A 13,581-nucleotide genomic window follows, 5' to 3' on the forward strand; every position below is an offset into this window, starting at 1 on the left:
ATATTGGTGAATGAGGCCCAATCTTACGGGCTGAACGCCAACGAGGAGAATATGCACAAAATATCTCGGGATGCTGCAACAAGAATAGCCCCATCACAATTATCAAAGCGGAGCCCACACAAGGCATAGAAGCCCCAGCAGACCTCCCATCTGCAACTCTACAGCCCAAATACGAAAATATTTGCTGCTATTAGTGTGTGGCGAGAGAGCTGGTGTTGATAAGATCATCAGATATGTCAAACACATCGGCACCAGCTCATAACAACTAAGAAGATAATGTTATACACAACAATATTTAGGAATTGAAAACAACACTGAGCAAATAGAACAACAGCCAAGCTTGAATAGGTCATTGGAAAGCAGCCAGTCTAATCTGCCATTGTGACTTTCTATTATGCGAGGAAGTAGAAACTGATATCCAGCTGGAGGACAGACATTTCCAAGCAGCCCTGAAAGGCAGGTTGAAAATAGTCCAATGGCCTTTTCTGATGACAGCGGCTCTCGCCTCGAGAAGACAGACACGCGGTGCAGGGAGAGGCAGGAGCAAGTGGCTCACAGTGGTTAAATGAAAGAATATTCAAATGGCATGAAAACCTTTAACATACACAAGACAAGCAGCTGTTTTCATAAGGGAAGCAAGGGAAGCTTCTATCTGGCAATTATCAGGGGAAGAGGCAGAGAAAGACAGCGAATTGACCTTTACCAAATGGTATAGCCTTTAATCCTTACTACGGAGTCCTGCTGGGGACACACAGACTGGAGGAGGCTGATAAATCAGACTCAAATGCCACGTGAATCTGCATTTCTATGCCTATATTAACAAAAAAGTGATCCGAGTGCCTTGAAGTGGGTGCACTTGGGAAGGAAGGAGGGAGTGGCCGAGCTGGTCCAGTGTTTTCAGATGGAAGAAGTCACAGATTTGTGGTTATTGAATTACTGCCTGCGCTTTCTACTGGCTCAGTTCAATCAGACCTGGTTGTTGTTGTTGTTGTTGTTGTTGCCGTTGGCAGGAGAAGCGGTAATGGTTCAACGTAAATGTACAGTAAATGTAGTAAGTAAAACTCTCTTGTACTCGGGGCCACGAGAGAAGAGCGTTGCTTTTCTTTTCTTGTGCAGCAGAATATGCCAGAAACATATTTGTATCAATTAGGGATGCACACGATTCACCGTTTAACCGCTATCTGATTACAATAACATTGACTGATTAACATGATCAGTTCATTATTTTCACTTCTTTTTTTTAAGTATCTATATCAATCAACTCATGGAGGAGTGTCAACATGTACGGACTAACATTTGTGCCTTCAGCCACATTTGGCAGCAAAAAATGAAGCAATCAAAGAGAACCACTGTGTGGGACTGTGTGGGTTGCTATCTCTTAATAAAAACCAGTAAATGTCCGCTATGCTGAGAGAGGACTGAGGTGGGCCTGGCTTGAGTATTTTATTTTGAGGTCTGAAATGTTCGTGTAAAAAAATTCTATTGGCTGGTTTTTAATCATCGGAAGAGAAAGATTTTTTTCCTAGTTGCAGAGGATTCATGTGTGTTTAGGTTTGTGAATCTGTTGGCTGTAGCTATCTATTCTAATAAGTTATAAAATATTTAACAAATAAGATATACGCTAGGCTACTATTTGCGATTCATTTTAAGAAATGACAAGATATTTTTCATCAATCATTGTTATAACTAGATAAAGCCAGACTTTAAAGTGCAATATAGATAAACTGCACTCTCTGAAATATCAGACACAACCTGACAACATGATGAACACTGCCTGCTGTCATGACGTGGAGCATGAAACCAGTGCATCATCTAGTTCTGCCTTTGAGCTGCAGCTGCAAAATGAGTGAAAAAAAGAACAAATGATCAGGTGCACCAGACAGAAAGCAGCTCAAAGAAGAGGAGGAGAAGAAAGAATAGTATAGAAGTCAGAATCACCACGACTGTGCATGTCATTCATGATTATTACTCTGCCAACATTAGCAGGAACAATGCACCTGTGAGAGTTATAGTTATGCGTCAGAGCAACATTTTACAATAGAATGTAACTCATTGTAATAGATTGGAGTATTAACATTAGCCTCAGTGTGAAAACAGTAAAACCTAATGAGTAAAATCACGGGCCAGTTTTTTTTTTTTTCATCTGTTAGGCCAGACTGTTTTACAGTTATAACTCTGACATAACAGCTCCCAGTGCTGGCAACTTCACAAGCTCCTTTAAAATAAATCATAGACACTAAATTAATGCTGTGTCTCAATTTGAATACTTCCATACTTAAACTAAGTATTTTGGGTATCATCTGTGTCTCAAATGACAAGTATGTCAAAATGCAGTGTACTGTAAGTACCCGGGTGGTGCACTCAAAATGGTCCAAAAGTTGAGTGTGGAACGACCCTCAATGATGGCTGTCGTGGCTACATAGTGGAATGTAAAACAACATACTGTACCGGCAGGCAAATGTTTTCTGCCAGTAAGAGGAGCCGGCAGCGGCATAATCTCCAACTCGCATTAAACAGGTGACGCACACAAACAAAAACAAATAACAAATGAAACAAGCCGGTAGATGTGTTGATGGGCGATAATAGCGGCCCAAAAAAAGGAAACATTGGCAACCGTTGCGATCATTAGTTCCGGTGAGTGCACAACGTCAGAATTCGAGACAACACCGTTGAACCGTTGAACATCGCGCACTACAGAAGTAAGTACATAGTACCCATAGAATACTACATCAGTGGTCCCCAACCCCCGGTCTGTGGACCGGTACCGGTCCGTGGATCATTTGGTACCGGGCCGCAGAAAGAGGTTGAAAAAAATATAAAAACGTTTATTTCGTCTATTTCACACTTCCGGTCGTTTTATTTTAGAAATTTTGCCACTTCCGGTTGTGCATCTTCCCAGTGCTGCGCAATTGACAGGCTGGTCCACAAACGTAAAAGAGTGAAAAACACACGTCGCCAGGGCCGGGAAAAAATCAATAATGAGACGACAGAAGACCCGACGCCTGCCAACAAGAAGAAAGCTGTTCTAAAAGAAAAACCACGAGTCCTGTTTAAATTAAAGGTTCATTGCAACAGGTGATTCACATGCTCCAAGCGGGACCGGCTCTCTGCAGCTTCATCACTTCACAGAAAACTTTTCTCCCTGCGTTCTGGATTTAAGCAGAATATCCTGAGATCGCTACAAATGCACGGAAAACCTGCTTCCATTACAAATATATTATGTTTGTGAAACAGAGTTTTCTGCAGCACCAGCAGCAAAACGAGATGACAGAGTAGACTGGACCCGAGATCACAGACGGACCGTCACCCCCCGATGACTGACATTATTATTGTGATCCTATATCATGGTGAGTTGTAACAAAGAACGTAAACGTAAAAGAAAACTATGTGACCGTCAACAGTCCTGTTTATACAGTAGGCTACATGTAATGTAAACAGGACAACGTACGCTACGCTACGCGCACCAGCCCCACCCCCACCCCCACCCCCCACCCCCGGTCCGCGTTACAATTTTCCACCAGTGACCGGTCCACGGGGATAAAAAGGTTGGGGACCGCTGTACTACATGACAGTGTACTTATGGAAGTATTCTAATTGAGACACAGCATACAATTCATCACCTTTTGTCCTCATCTGGAACTGATTATCATCAAATAAACTAACATTGTTTTGCAGACGACACCCAACTAAACATGTCAATGAAGCCTAATGAAACTGATCAGTTAGCTTAGCTTCATCTCAGACAAAACTGATTATTAGACAGAAACATGTGATCTAATGACACAGTTACTGTGGGGTCATTCCTGTGTTCCCACAGCCCTATGTTCCCTCAGCCCTATGTTCCCACATTTCTAACTTTTGTTGTCACTGAAAATTAGGCCCTATGTTCCCACAGCCCTTTGGTCCCACCATTGGTTGGGTTTAGGCAATGAAGAAAAGAGTTGGTTAAGTTTAGTAAAAAGACCCGGTAGAGGCTAGACAGGCCAGATAGATGGAGTCCAGATAGGTAGGGAACACAGGGCCTAATTTTGTGAAAAATCTTAGAACTGTGGGAACATAGGGCTGTGGGAACATAGGCATGGACCTGTTACTGTAGGTGGCTCTGACCTGGACTCCAGCACCACCATAGGGAAGCCATAGGGAAACATGGAATCAATGATTTATACTTAAAATGTGATTTACAGTTAAAATCATGAGTTTTTCACAGGCCTCAGCTGAGCGGACTATTTCATCTCTCTCCAAAGAGCCACAGCGACGCTGCTGCAGTCTAACAGTTGATCAGTGAGATGACGGCTCAACGTTACATGACACAAAGTACTATTTCAGGAGGCCAGTGCACTTCTTACCGCTTGTGTGTTACAGACTCTGGCGGTCAGAGGACGATGCGCTGAAAAAAATGGTTATGCTCTAAGTCTCTGTTGCCATGGTTACCGATTAAATCATTTGTCTATTTGTCTTTTTAGGTGTCCTAAAACCCCTTTTAATGGATACTCTCCGGCCAATCAGAATGGAGCATTCACCCAGACCACGGCATAGCAAAGGTGAAATTCCACGTAGACGTGTTTGTTGAAGTCCTGGTGTGGAACAGTACCGCAGTCAGCTGGCCCCTGAGGACAAGGCTCATACAGGACAAGACACATTCATATGCAAATAGAGACAAACACTGTTAACATGTGTCTCTGTCAGAAGCTGAATGCATCATAAATATTTTACATATTATCTACTGACAGGAACTGCATCATATTACTGAATCCTCTGGACCACAAAGTCAGTGGAAAATTACTAAAGGGCTGTGATAAGGGTGTTCCCACGGGACCAATGCTGCACGCTAACAGTGAGCTGGTCTTTGGTGAAAAGAGAAATGCAAGTGGCTGGTGTGTGCAGGCAGAGTCTGTAATGTTCCACCTCCAGAGGAAATGACAAAGACTGACAGCAGGTCTGAACACGGTATCTGACAGCACTGTGTTGATTCCAGCTGGAACCGGAGCAGACGTTTTCCAACACCTCCAATCTGAGTGCTATAATTAAGAATAGATTACATTTTAATAAATAAACTAATCTTTCAAATTTGAATTTGCAGAGTAAATGTTAACTGTGAGAGCCAGGACGATGAGACGGAAATGTAACATCTGTTTTATTAGTCCGATGACCTGCTGTTTGTGAGGATGGGATTGACAGGAGAGGATAATGTGGTTAGATCGGACTTGGAGAGCTGATGTTTCACTGCCACCTGCTGGTGGAGGACTCCGCTCCTCCGCAGTCAATAGGACACGACGTGAGGAAACGGTACAAAGCAATTACTGTTCAACAGAATCCCTGAGACGCCGCAAATGTCATTCACAAGTGCGCGGCAAAGGATCGCAGCATCGGGCTTTGTTGGAGAGAGAGGCAATAATTAGGGCTGACATTTCCCTCTAAAACGGTCATTAGTCACTTCCAAACAAGCGTGATGTGATAACTGTAATATCTTCAAATTGCGGCTATTAGGAAAGGTTTGCCGAAGGGGTCTGGAAATTTTCTTTGCCTCTCAAAATGTCAACACTGAGCAATCTCATCAGTGTGAGGAAGATGAAAATAAGCTCATATTAATATGTCAATAAGACAAAGTATATGGCATCTGAGGAGGAAGTGTTTCTGGTCCACGGTTGGAAACTGCAGCTCAGCAACAGGTGACTTTTTGGTAGCTAATTGTAAGTTTTTGTTTCTTGGCAGTGGCACTGGATTAGTTAGTTAGAGACACAAAAACTAACATAAACCGTTACATCTGAAGGAGAAAGGAAAAGAGAAAGTAACTCATAACGAGGTATTGAGAGTGGTAATGTAAGTACTATTTTTAATTTCATCAGGAGGTTGCAACATAACAAAAATGAAATGGAATGAAGACTTTCTGAATGGCAGTATATTGCATTAAATGTAATGCTCAGAGGAACTGAATTGGATTAAAAATATTTAGTTGATGTCTGATTTAACAGTGTGAACAGGGCTGCAGTGCTATTATTATCATAAAATGTGTGCATGGCCATATACATTGAATTCTATGATCACTCTGGCTATAATGATGACATGGGATTCTTTTTCTTTTCTTTATTTTGGCTTCATTTGTTAATTATAATCGTCTGCTTCTTTCTGTTACACTGAAACCATGAAGAACTCTAATGGTTTAACTGAAATTATGAATCAAAGGGTAGGCACTCTAATATTACGGTACATAGACCTTGTGTACACCTTTTCGATCTATGTAATATTTATGAACTAATCCAACTACTAACCAATAAACCAATAAAATAATCAATTACTAATACGGATGCCATACGGATCATGGTTTTATGATGCCACTACAAATACCAATACTGATAATCTCTGAGTGTGATTGGCCTGTCGTGCACTGGTGCAGTGAATGAGTTGGGAGGCAGGACTTCACTTCAACTGGACATTCATTCTGATCTACTGATCACACATTTTAATGAAGAGCAGCAGATCAATCAGGGCATACCTATTTACTAATTAACATACTAAACTAACCCTAACTTAACCCTTAACAGACACACTAGAGTGTGTTTCTATTGCATTGCGGGTCATCGTGATTTTGACCTTTGAGCACCAAAATGTAAAACAATTCATCCTTGACTCTTAAAGACTTTGAAGGAGCTCTGTCAGGACAGTCCAGAGACATCCTGTCTACAATTCTAAAGCTAGTTTTCTGTCGTTTAACATGTGAGTCAGTGGATTTCTACATCAACCGGAGCAAAGACAAATGACGTCAGAAGTTGACACCCACCCGTTTGATGGAGCTGCGGGTCTTCTCCTTCCACTGGTGGCTGCTCAGCTCCAGGGTGCAGTGAACAAAGGTTTCTCTGTCGTAGGAGCCCAGGATGAACAGTCTGCAGGGTCACAGCACAACACACAGAACTATCAGAACCACACAGTTCAATGTAACAATAAGACGAAGTAAAAGTTTGCTTGTGTTTCTATTTTCTCACTTACATCAATGAACACAAACAGCTGTCAGTGTGAGATCTGATCAGATGAGCCTCACACAATCCATCATATTAAAGTGTTAACAAGTGGAGCGTCGTACGTATATAATATTAAAAGGTAAAAAGCTCCCAAATATATATATACATACTGTATATATATATATAAATAAAGGCACTTTTCATTTAATGTGGTCATGTCCATTGATTAAAATATTCTAGTCTACTGTCCAAACAGAGATAGAGAAGTTCCTTGGCATTCAAATGGAAATGGATCCTAAACAGTGTATTCTTGGTATTAGCCCTTTGTCCTTGTCTGGTCAAACTGTCAAATTGTTGAATATTATGCCGCACACCTTTCAAATCTGCATGTTTGGCTTGATGTACACCCGCCTACATTACCAATGTGGTATGATAAACTCCTATCAATTGTTCCTTATGAAAGGTTTTCCCATGTGTTGCAAGGAACCAGATGAATTTGTTAAAGAGTCGATGCCCCTTAGTTTGTATTTTGGTTGCGAGTGAGTATTGATTTAAATTAAGATTAACTATAGGCTTCACACTGTAGTCAAGAGGTCGTCAGGCTTCATTCATCTCACCCTTCAGTCTATGTCTTACTCCTCTTTATTTCAGAAATAAACTCTCTCACAATGAATCTTCACATTAACATGATTTACTCACCTGGCATTATAGTCAGGTTTTCAAACAATCTGATCTTTTATAGACACCAAAGAGTCAGTGTCAGGGTCAGTCCTGGGCTTCAACTAAATATTATTTTCATCACTGATTACTCATTTTTGGTTAAATTAAAAAATAACTTTTAATTTTTTTTAATAAGAATAACTTAAAATCATTAAATTGTCGTTTTATCAACCCTACCCCACAACAACAAAAATTACTGTTATCCAGTTGTTTATTACGGTACTTTTTTTTTCCAGTAAGTGGTGAATATTCCCATCTCAACTTCTGGGAGTCTAACGTCTTCAAATGTTTTGTTTCATGTGAATGGTCTCCTGCCCACTTCTATTACATCTCAGTTCATTCCACCACCACCTGGCTGTGGAGCAGAAAGGAGGTCACAGCAACGTTCCCTCAGTCTCCTGCTGCCCCCTGCTGTTCACACAGGCTCAGTGCGTCAGGAGAGAGACAGTCTGACACACAGTACAACTGCAGCCTACAGAGACTATACGTTAATATATACCCCAGGAACAGCTCTCTGGGTTGACACCTGAATGAGCTTTGACTGTTTCCATGGAGAAACTCCACTAAACACATAAGATAAACAACATCTCTTGGCTGCTCAATCCCGAGCTATCTGGATTTGGATTAAAGATTTAGAGCACCCTCCAGCTTGGAAACAGATCGAACAGTCCCATACAGCGGAAGCCTTGTCTAGCATTCCATTTATTAACTCTTATCACAAGCAACTTGTATCCCCAAATCCAATAATAAAATTTACATCAAAAATCTGGGATGAAATCAGAGCAAAGTTTCATAGTGTCCGTACACTGTATGGTTCCACCCCATTTCATTTTAATCCGGTTTTACCTGGGGCATTGAGAGATGGCATTACTAAAGACTGGTATAACAGAGGTATATGCACTTTTGGACACTTATATGAGCACAATAATCTGAGATCCTTTGAGCAACTGAGGCTCTCTTTCGGGCTCCCCTCTGCACATTTCTTTAAATACTTGCAAGTCCGGGATTTTATTAGGGTACAGCAAGGTGGGAAACTTATCCCTCTAGAGGATTCTGAGATAGACAGTATGATGCGAGACAAGCATAACTCTAAAGGCTTTTTATCCTATGCTTACAACAGACTAATGAGCCTGTCAGAAAATACAGCTATTAATGCAAAACTTAAGTGGGAAACAGACACTGATTCTGCCTTTGAGGACTCTGAATGGAAGAAGATTTGTAGTAGTTCTCAAACATTCTCTTATAACAGCCGACATAAACTATTACAGTTTAATCTTATACATAGGGTTTATTTGACTCCTCATCGTCTCCATAAGATAAGTAGTAACTACTCTGAATACTGCCCTAGGTGTAAAACTGAAACAGGATCCCTTCTCCATATGTTCTGGACGTGTAAATGTTTGGAGCAGTACTGGAGATCTATCTTGGACATTGTTAAAGGAATTGTAGGGGTGGAAATCCCAACCAATCCACGGCTGACACTATTGGGTGACCTGTCGGTTCTACCAATTAATATGAGAGTCAATACTCGTTTTATCAGATTAGCCCTGATTGCAGCTAACAAATGCATAGCTATCAACTGGAAAAGCGAGGACCCCCCTGGTGTTTCTTTGTGGCTTAAAGAGCTCTCGTCATACTTGCCATCAGAAAAGATCTTGTTTAATCTCAGGAAAAAACCATCAGTTTTTGACGGGTGTTGGGCAGGATTTGTGGCATTCTTACACAATAGAGCTGCTCCTTTAGGCGACATTCATGGTCAAAATTGAAATGGGGCTAGATACACTAAATAGGACTGTTATTAGCTATGTTATTACATTATGTGTGAGCTTAATTTTGTTGTGATTTTATTTTTGTTTATTTATCTTTTACTCATTTTTATTGTTTTGTTTTAATTATTAGTATTATTTTCCTTGTTGTTATTATTTATTTATTTTATTTTATTTTTTATTATTGTTGTGTTTATTGCTGTCATCTTTTGTTCACCCTACTCTGGCCCATGGAGGGGGTGGGGGGTGGGGGGTAGGGATTTAATACCCTGAAATACTGTAATTTGTTTGAATACTGTAATTTGTTAATTGAAAAACTTCAATAAATAAAATGTTCAAAAAAAAAAAAAGATAAACAACATCTCTTTGCTTTACATGTCCCGCACAGTGTACGTCGTCTCGTACTGGGAGGATAGAGTCATGTAAAAGGGGAGAGGAAGAGGAGATTTTGTATGATTATAATGGGCAGGAGATGAATTATTAATAGATGAGTCTGATCTGCTCATCCTGTGGTCTATACACATCAAAGCGCACACAACTAGTCTCCAAGGCAACAAAGGATAGGCCTCTGTATTGGGATGACCCTGAGCTAATTGATTTGACTCTTAGGCCAATTAAAATTTAAACATGCCATCTCTGAACAAAGAGGGAGCGTGTCTCAGAGAGGAGAGCCTGGTCTGACTGGGCCCAGTGTGACCCACTCTTTAGTACAGTAGAGTCTGTTAATGAAGATGGACGTGGCCTCTGTTACACCACCCACAGCTTCCTGAGGAGCAGTTCTCAAGCTCAGAGTGAGCTGTTCTTCTTTTATTATTATTATTAAAGGTGTACAGAAAAGAAAAATTAATTTGATTCCACTCTGGGTCATAAAATTAGTGTAATAACTCATCTATCAGATGATGTAGCCCAAACTTTGCGCAAAATTCTATTTTCGAGTAAATCCGGGATGAAAGTGGAGTACTTTTTTTTCGCATTGGATAATGCAGGCACACGAATTATGCGTCACGCTGCTCACGATTCACCAGCCACTGATATTGGATCAGTCATCCGTCAATCAAACGTCTGAGACACACACACACACACACGGAGCTCGGTCTCGCCCCAAACATTATCCCGTGCGATAACGACCAATCAAATTAGTTTTCCTTACTCGGGTAAACTCGTGCGGTAACTCGTGGAAACTCGTAGAAGGAGGTGCGACAAATAGGACAAACGGCCATTTCTGAACACCTTTAAGTTTGTTAGAGTGAGCTGTTCAAACGCCCCCTAACTCTTAGATCACCAAAACAAAAAAGGCCAAAGAGGTGGAGCCAAGAAGACTGCAGTGGATGACGGTGAGGCAAATATGTCCACCCACATGTCACTCAAAGTGGTCACGTCCTCAGTCATACAGCACCTTGCAAAAGTATTCATCCCCCTTGAACTTTTCCACATTCTGTCACTTTACAACCACAAACTTTAAAGTATTTTATAGGCCATAATTATCGCATAATTTTGAAGTAGAAGAATAATGATACATTGTGTTCTTAGAAAAGAGAAAAGAGGAGACCGCACACTTTAGCTCCCTTATGTGCAGATTTATTTAGCACATCCAACAATATAAAAGACAGTAACGTTTCTGTTGTTTCTGTTTCTGTTACTGTCTTTTATATTGTTGGATGTGCTAAATAAATCTGCACATAAGGGAGCTAAAGTGTGCGGTCTCTTCTTTTCTCTTTTCTGTCTACAGTTATGTTTGAGGCCAGCACCTTTTTTAAACTGGATGTGCGCAACCTTATCTACTTTTTGTACATTGTGTTCTTACAAATAAAAATCTGAAAAGTCTGGCGTGCATATGTATTCACCCTGATTGGATGGAGAGAGTCTGTGAACAACAGTTTTCAAGTCTTGCCACAGATTCTCAGTAGGATTCAGGTCTGGATTTTGACTGGGCCGTTCTAATACATTCATATGCTTTGTTGTAAACCAGTCCATTGTAGCTGTGGCTGGATGTTTAGGGTGGTTGTCCTGCTGGAAGGTGAACTTCTGTCCCAGTCTCAGTCTTTTTCTGCCTCTAACAGCTTTTCCTCCAGAATTGTCCTGGATTTAGCTCCATCCAGCTTCCCATCAACTCTGATCAGCTTCCCTGTCCCTGCTGAAGAAAAGTCTTCCACAGCCTGATGCTGCCACCACCATGTTTCACACTGGGGATGGTGTGTTCATAGTGTTCTGCATGTAGCAATTTTGGTCTTTGACTTGTACAAATATCTTCAACACCATGTATCATTTTCCTAGCCAGGCTAGCGCCGCCTACTGGTTCCGGCAAATTTCATTTGCCTCAACCATGTAGTCAGGACACTAGCAATGCGTTTCGGTTTGCTCCGTCCGCCAGAGCGGACGGACCAATCAGCGAACAGACGGGTAAGTGAAGGCGATGACGTTGAACTCAAGCGCTCAAGATTAACCTATGAGCTTAACCAGTGTATAGCACACATGACCACCAAGCAGCAGCGATTAGTTGAAGCAAATGTAAGCAACCGCCTCCCGGAAGCAAACGAATCCCTATGGCTGGTGTTCAGACGCTATATGAAATGTAATGAAATAAGCGGCTGATGCATCAGGCTATCATTTTCCTTCCACTTCACAATGATGCTCTACTTTGTGTTCTATCACATAAAATCCCAATAAAATACATTTAGGTTTGTGATTGTAGCGAGACAAAATGTGGAAAAGTTCAAGGGGTATGAATACTTTTAGATGGCACTATATCTTGTTTTGAGGTATGATGTTGTGGGAGATTATGTTTGGATTATTTTGTAATATGTATGTAAGTGATATTAAGTGGATTATTGAAGTTTTTATCGGTATATCTGTGTTTGTTTTTGTATGTTGTCATTATTTTGAGTCTGATGTAGAGGATTTATATCCTGTATCAGATATATTTTCATTAAATTTCATTAAATAAATGTGAGCAAGGGAGTTCTATAAGCAGTTGTTATATTATCTACCGAGTCCAAAGTGTTTCCGTACCAGGCTGCAAACATGTTTATTTCTAATGTAAATTCTGGACATGACATGAGACATGAGAGTCTATGGAGACTGACTCACTCTAGTGGTCAGTTTATTTACTTCAGTGTTGGCTTTATTTTCCAGCCTCTTGGAGGTTAATGCTTAATCTTCATGGAGGTTGTGATGCTCTCTAGTTGTTAAAACAGCTTTGTGAGAGGTGCTGATCCGTACCGCACTAAAGCAGAAAGCTTACTGTAATTAATGTATCATTCTCAATATGAATGATGTGGACTAAACGTTAGTAAGTGACACAAGTAACACACGTGTCTGGCTTTGGACTTTATGCCGTATAGTCATTAAGAACAACAGAGGCCCAGAGGTTATGAGCAAAAAACATCTAAATTGTTGTTGTAGTGCCATCATGACGTGAGGGGACATGAGTTTTGTTGCCTTGACGACTGGGTGACTTTGTTTTTTTTCTTCTTGTATGACAGCTCTCTCCTCCTCCTCCTCCTCCTCCTCCTCCTCCTCCTCCTCCTCCTCCTCCTCCTCCTCCTTAGTGGGTGCAATCAGTGTGTGTGTGTGTGTGTGTGTGTGTGTGTATCTCAGGAGGGGCAGGCAGAGCTGGCTGTTTGACTAACAGGAGGATTTAAACCTCAGCTGATGCCAAAATTTCAGTGTGTTTCAGGCTTAGTGCTAATTTGACAATGTGTTGTGTTGTCTTTTTTTTTTTGTTTCAGATAGGTTTATGATTTTCGGTGTTAGACTGTTTTGTTTGCTGCTTTGGGTACAAACATGTCGTATCCAGGTTTTTCTTTAACCAGGAACAGAAGGTCTACTATTTTCTACTTTCAAGTAGTGATAATAACAATATCTGTAATCCTTTCCACCTGAGGAGCGCTGCAGCACCTGTGGTGGTTGGTGGTGAGATGTTGAGAGACTCACCTGCTACATTCAATGAGAGTGACTCGGAGTCGTCCCTCCACCAGCTTGCTGTCCTGGACTGACAGGTCCAAATCACATGCCGACCCCAGCGGAGGCTGCACTTGGAACGGGAAGAAGGGCTTGTATCTGGAGAGAGACACAGGAAACATCCACACCGCAGTTTAAACAGGACTTCTACTGATGTACAAGTCTGACTCTGCATAAAT

The 13,581-nt window shown here is 41.1% G+C and overlaps 1 protein-coding gene across 1 annotated transcript in view; it reads right to left on the bottom strand.

Moving 5' to 3' along the window:
- Positions 1-13,581, bottom strand: part of pdzd8 (PDZ domain containing 8) — a 53,437-nt gene that overhangs the window by 22,174 nt on the left and 17,682 nt on the right. Inside the window, exons 2-3 of the mRNA XM_085800863.1 lie at positions 13,376-13,501; positions 6,779-6,881 (exon numbers count right to left, since the gene is read on the bottom strand). Coding sequence (XP_085656989.1) covers positions 6,779-6,881; positions 13,376-13,501 — 229 coding nt within the window. The remainder of the gene's footprint in view (positions 1-6,778; positions 6,882-13,375; positions 13,502-13,581) is intronic.

Source organism: Trachurus japonicus, chromosome 15, assembly GCF_045865225.1.
Source record: "Trachurus japonicus isolate A0001 chromosome 15, Traja_1.0".
Classification (NCBI taxonomy): Eukaryota; Metazoa; Chordata; class Actinopteri; order Carangiformes; family Carangidae; genus Trachurus; species Trachurus japonicus.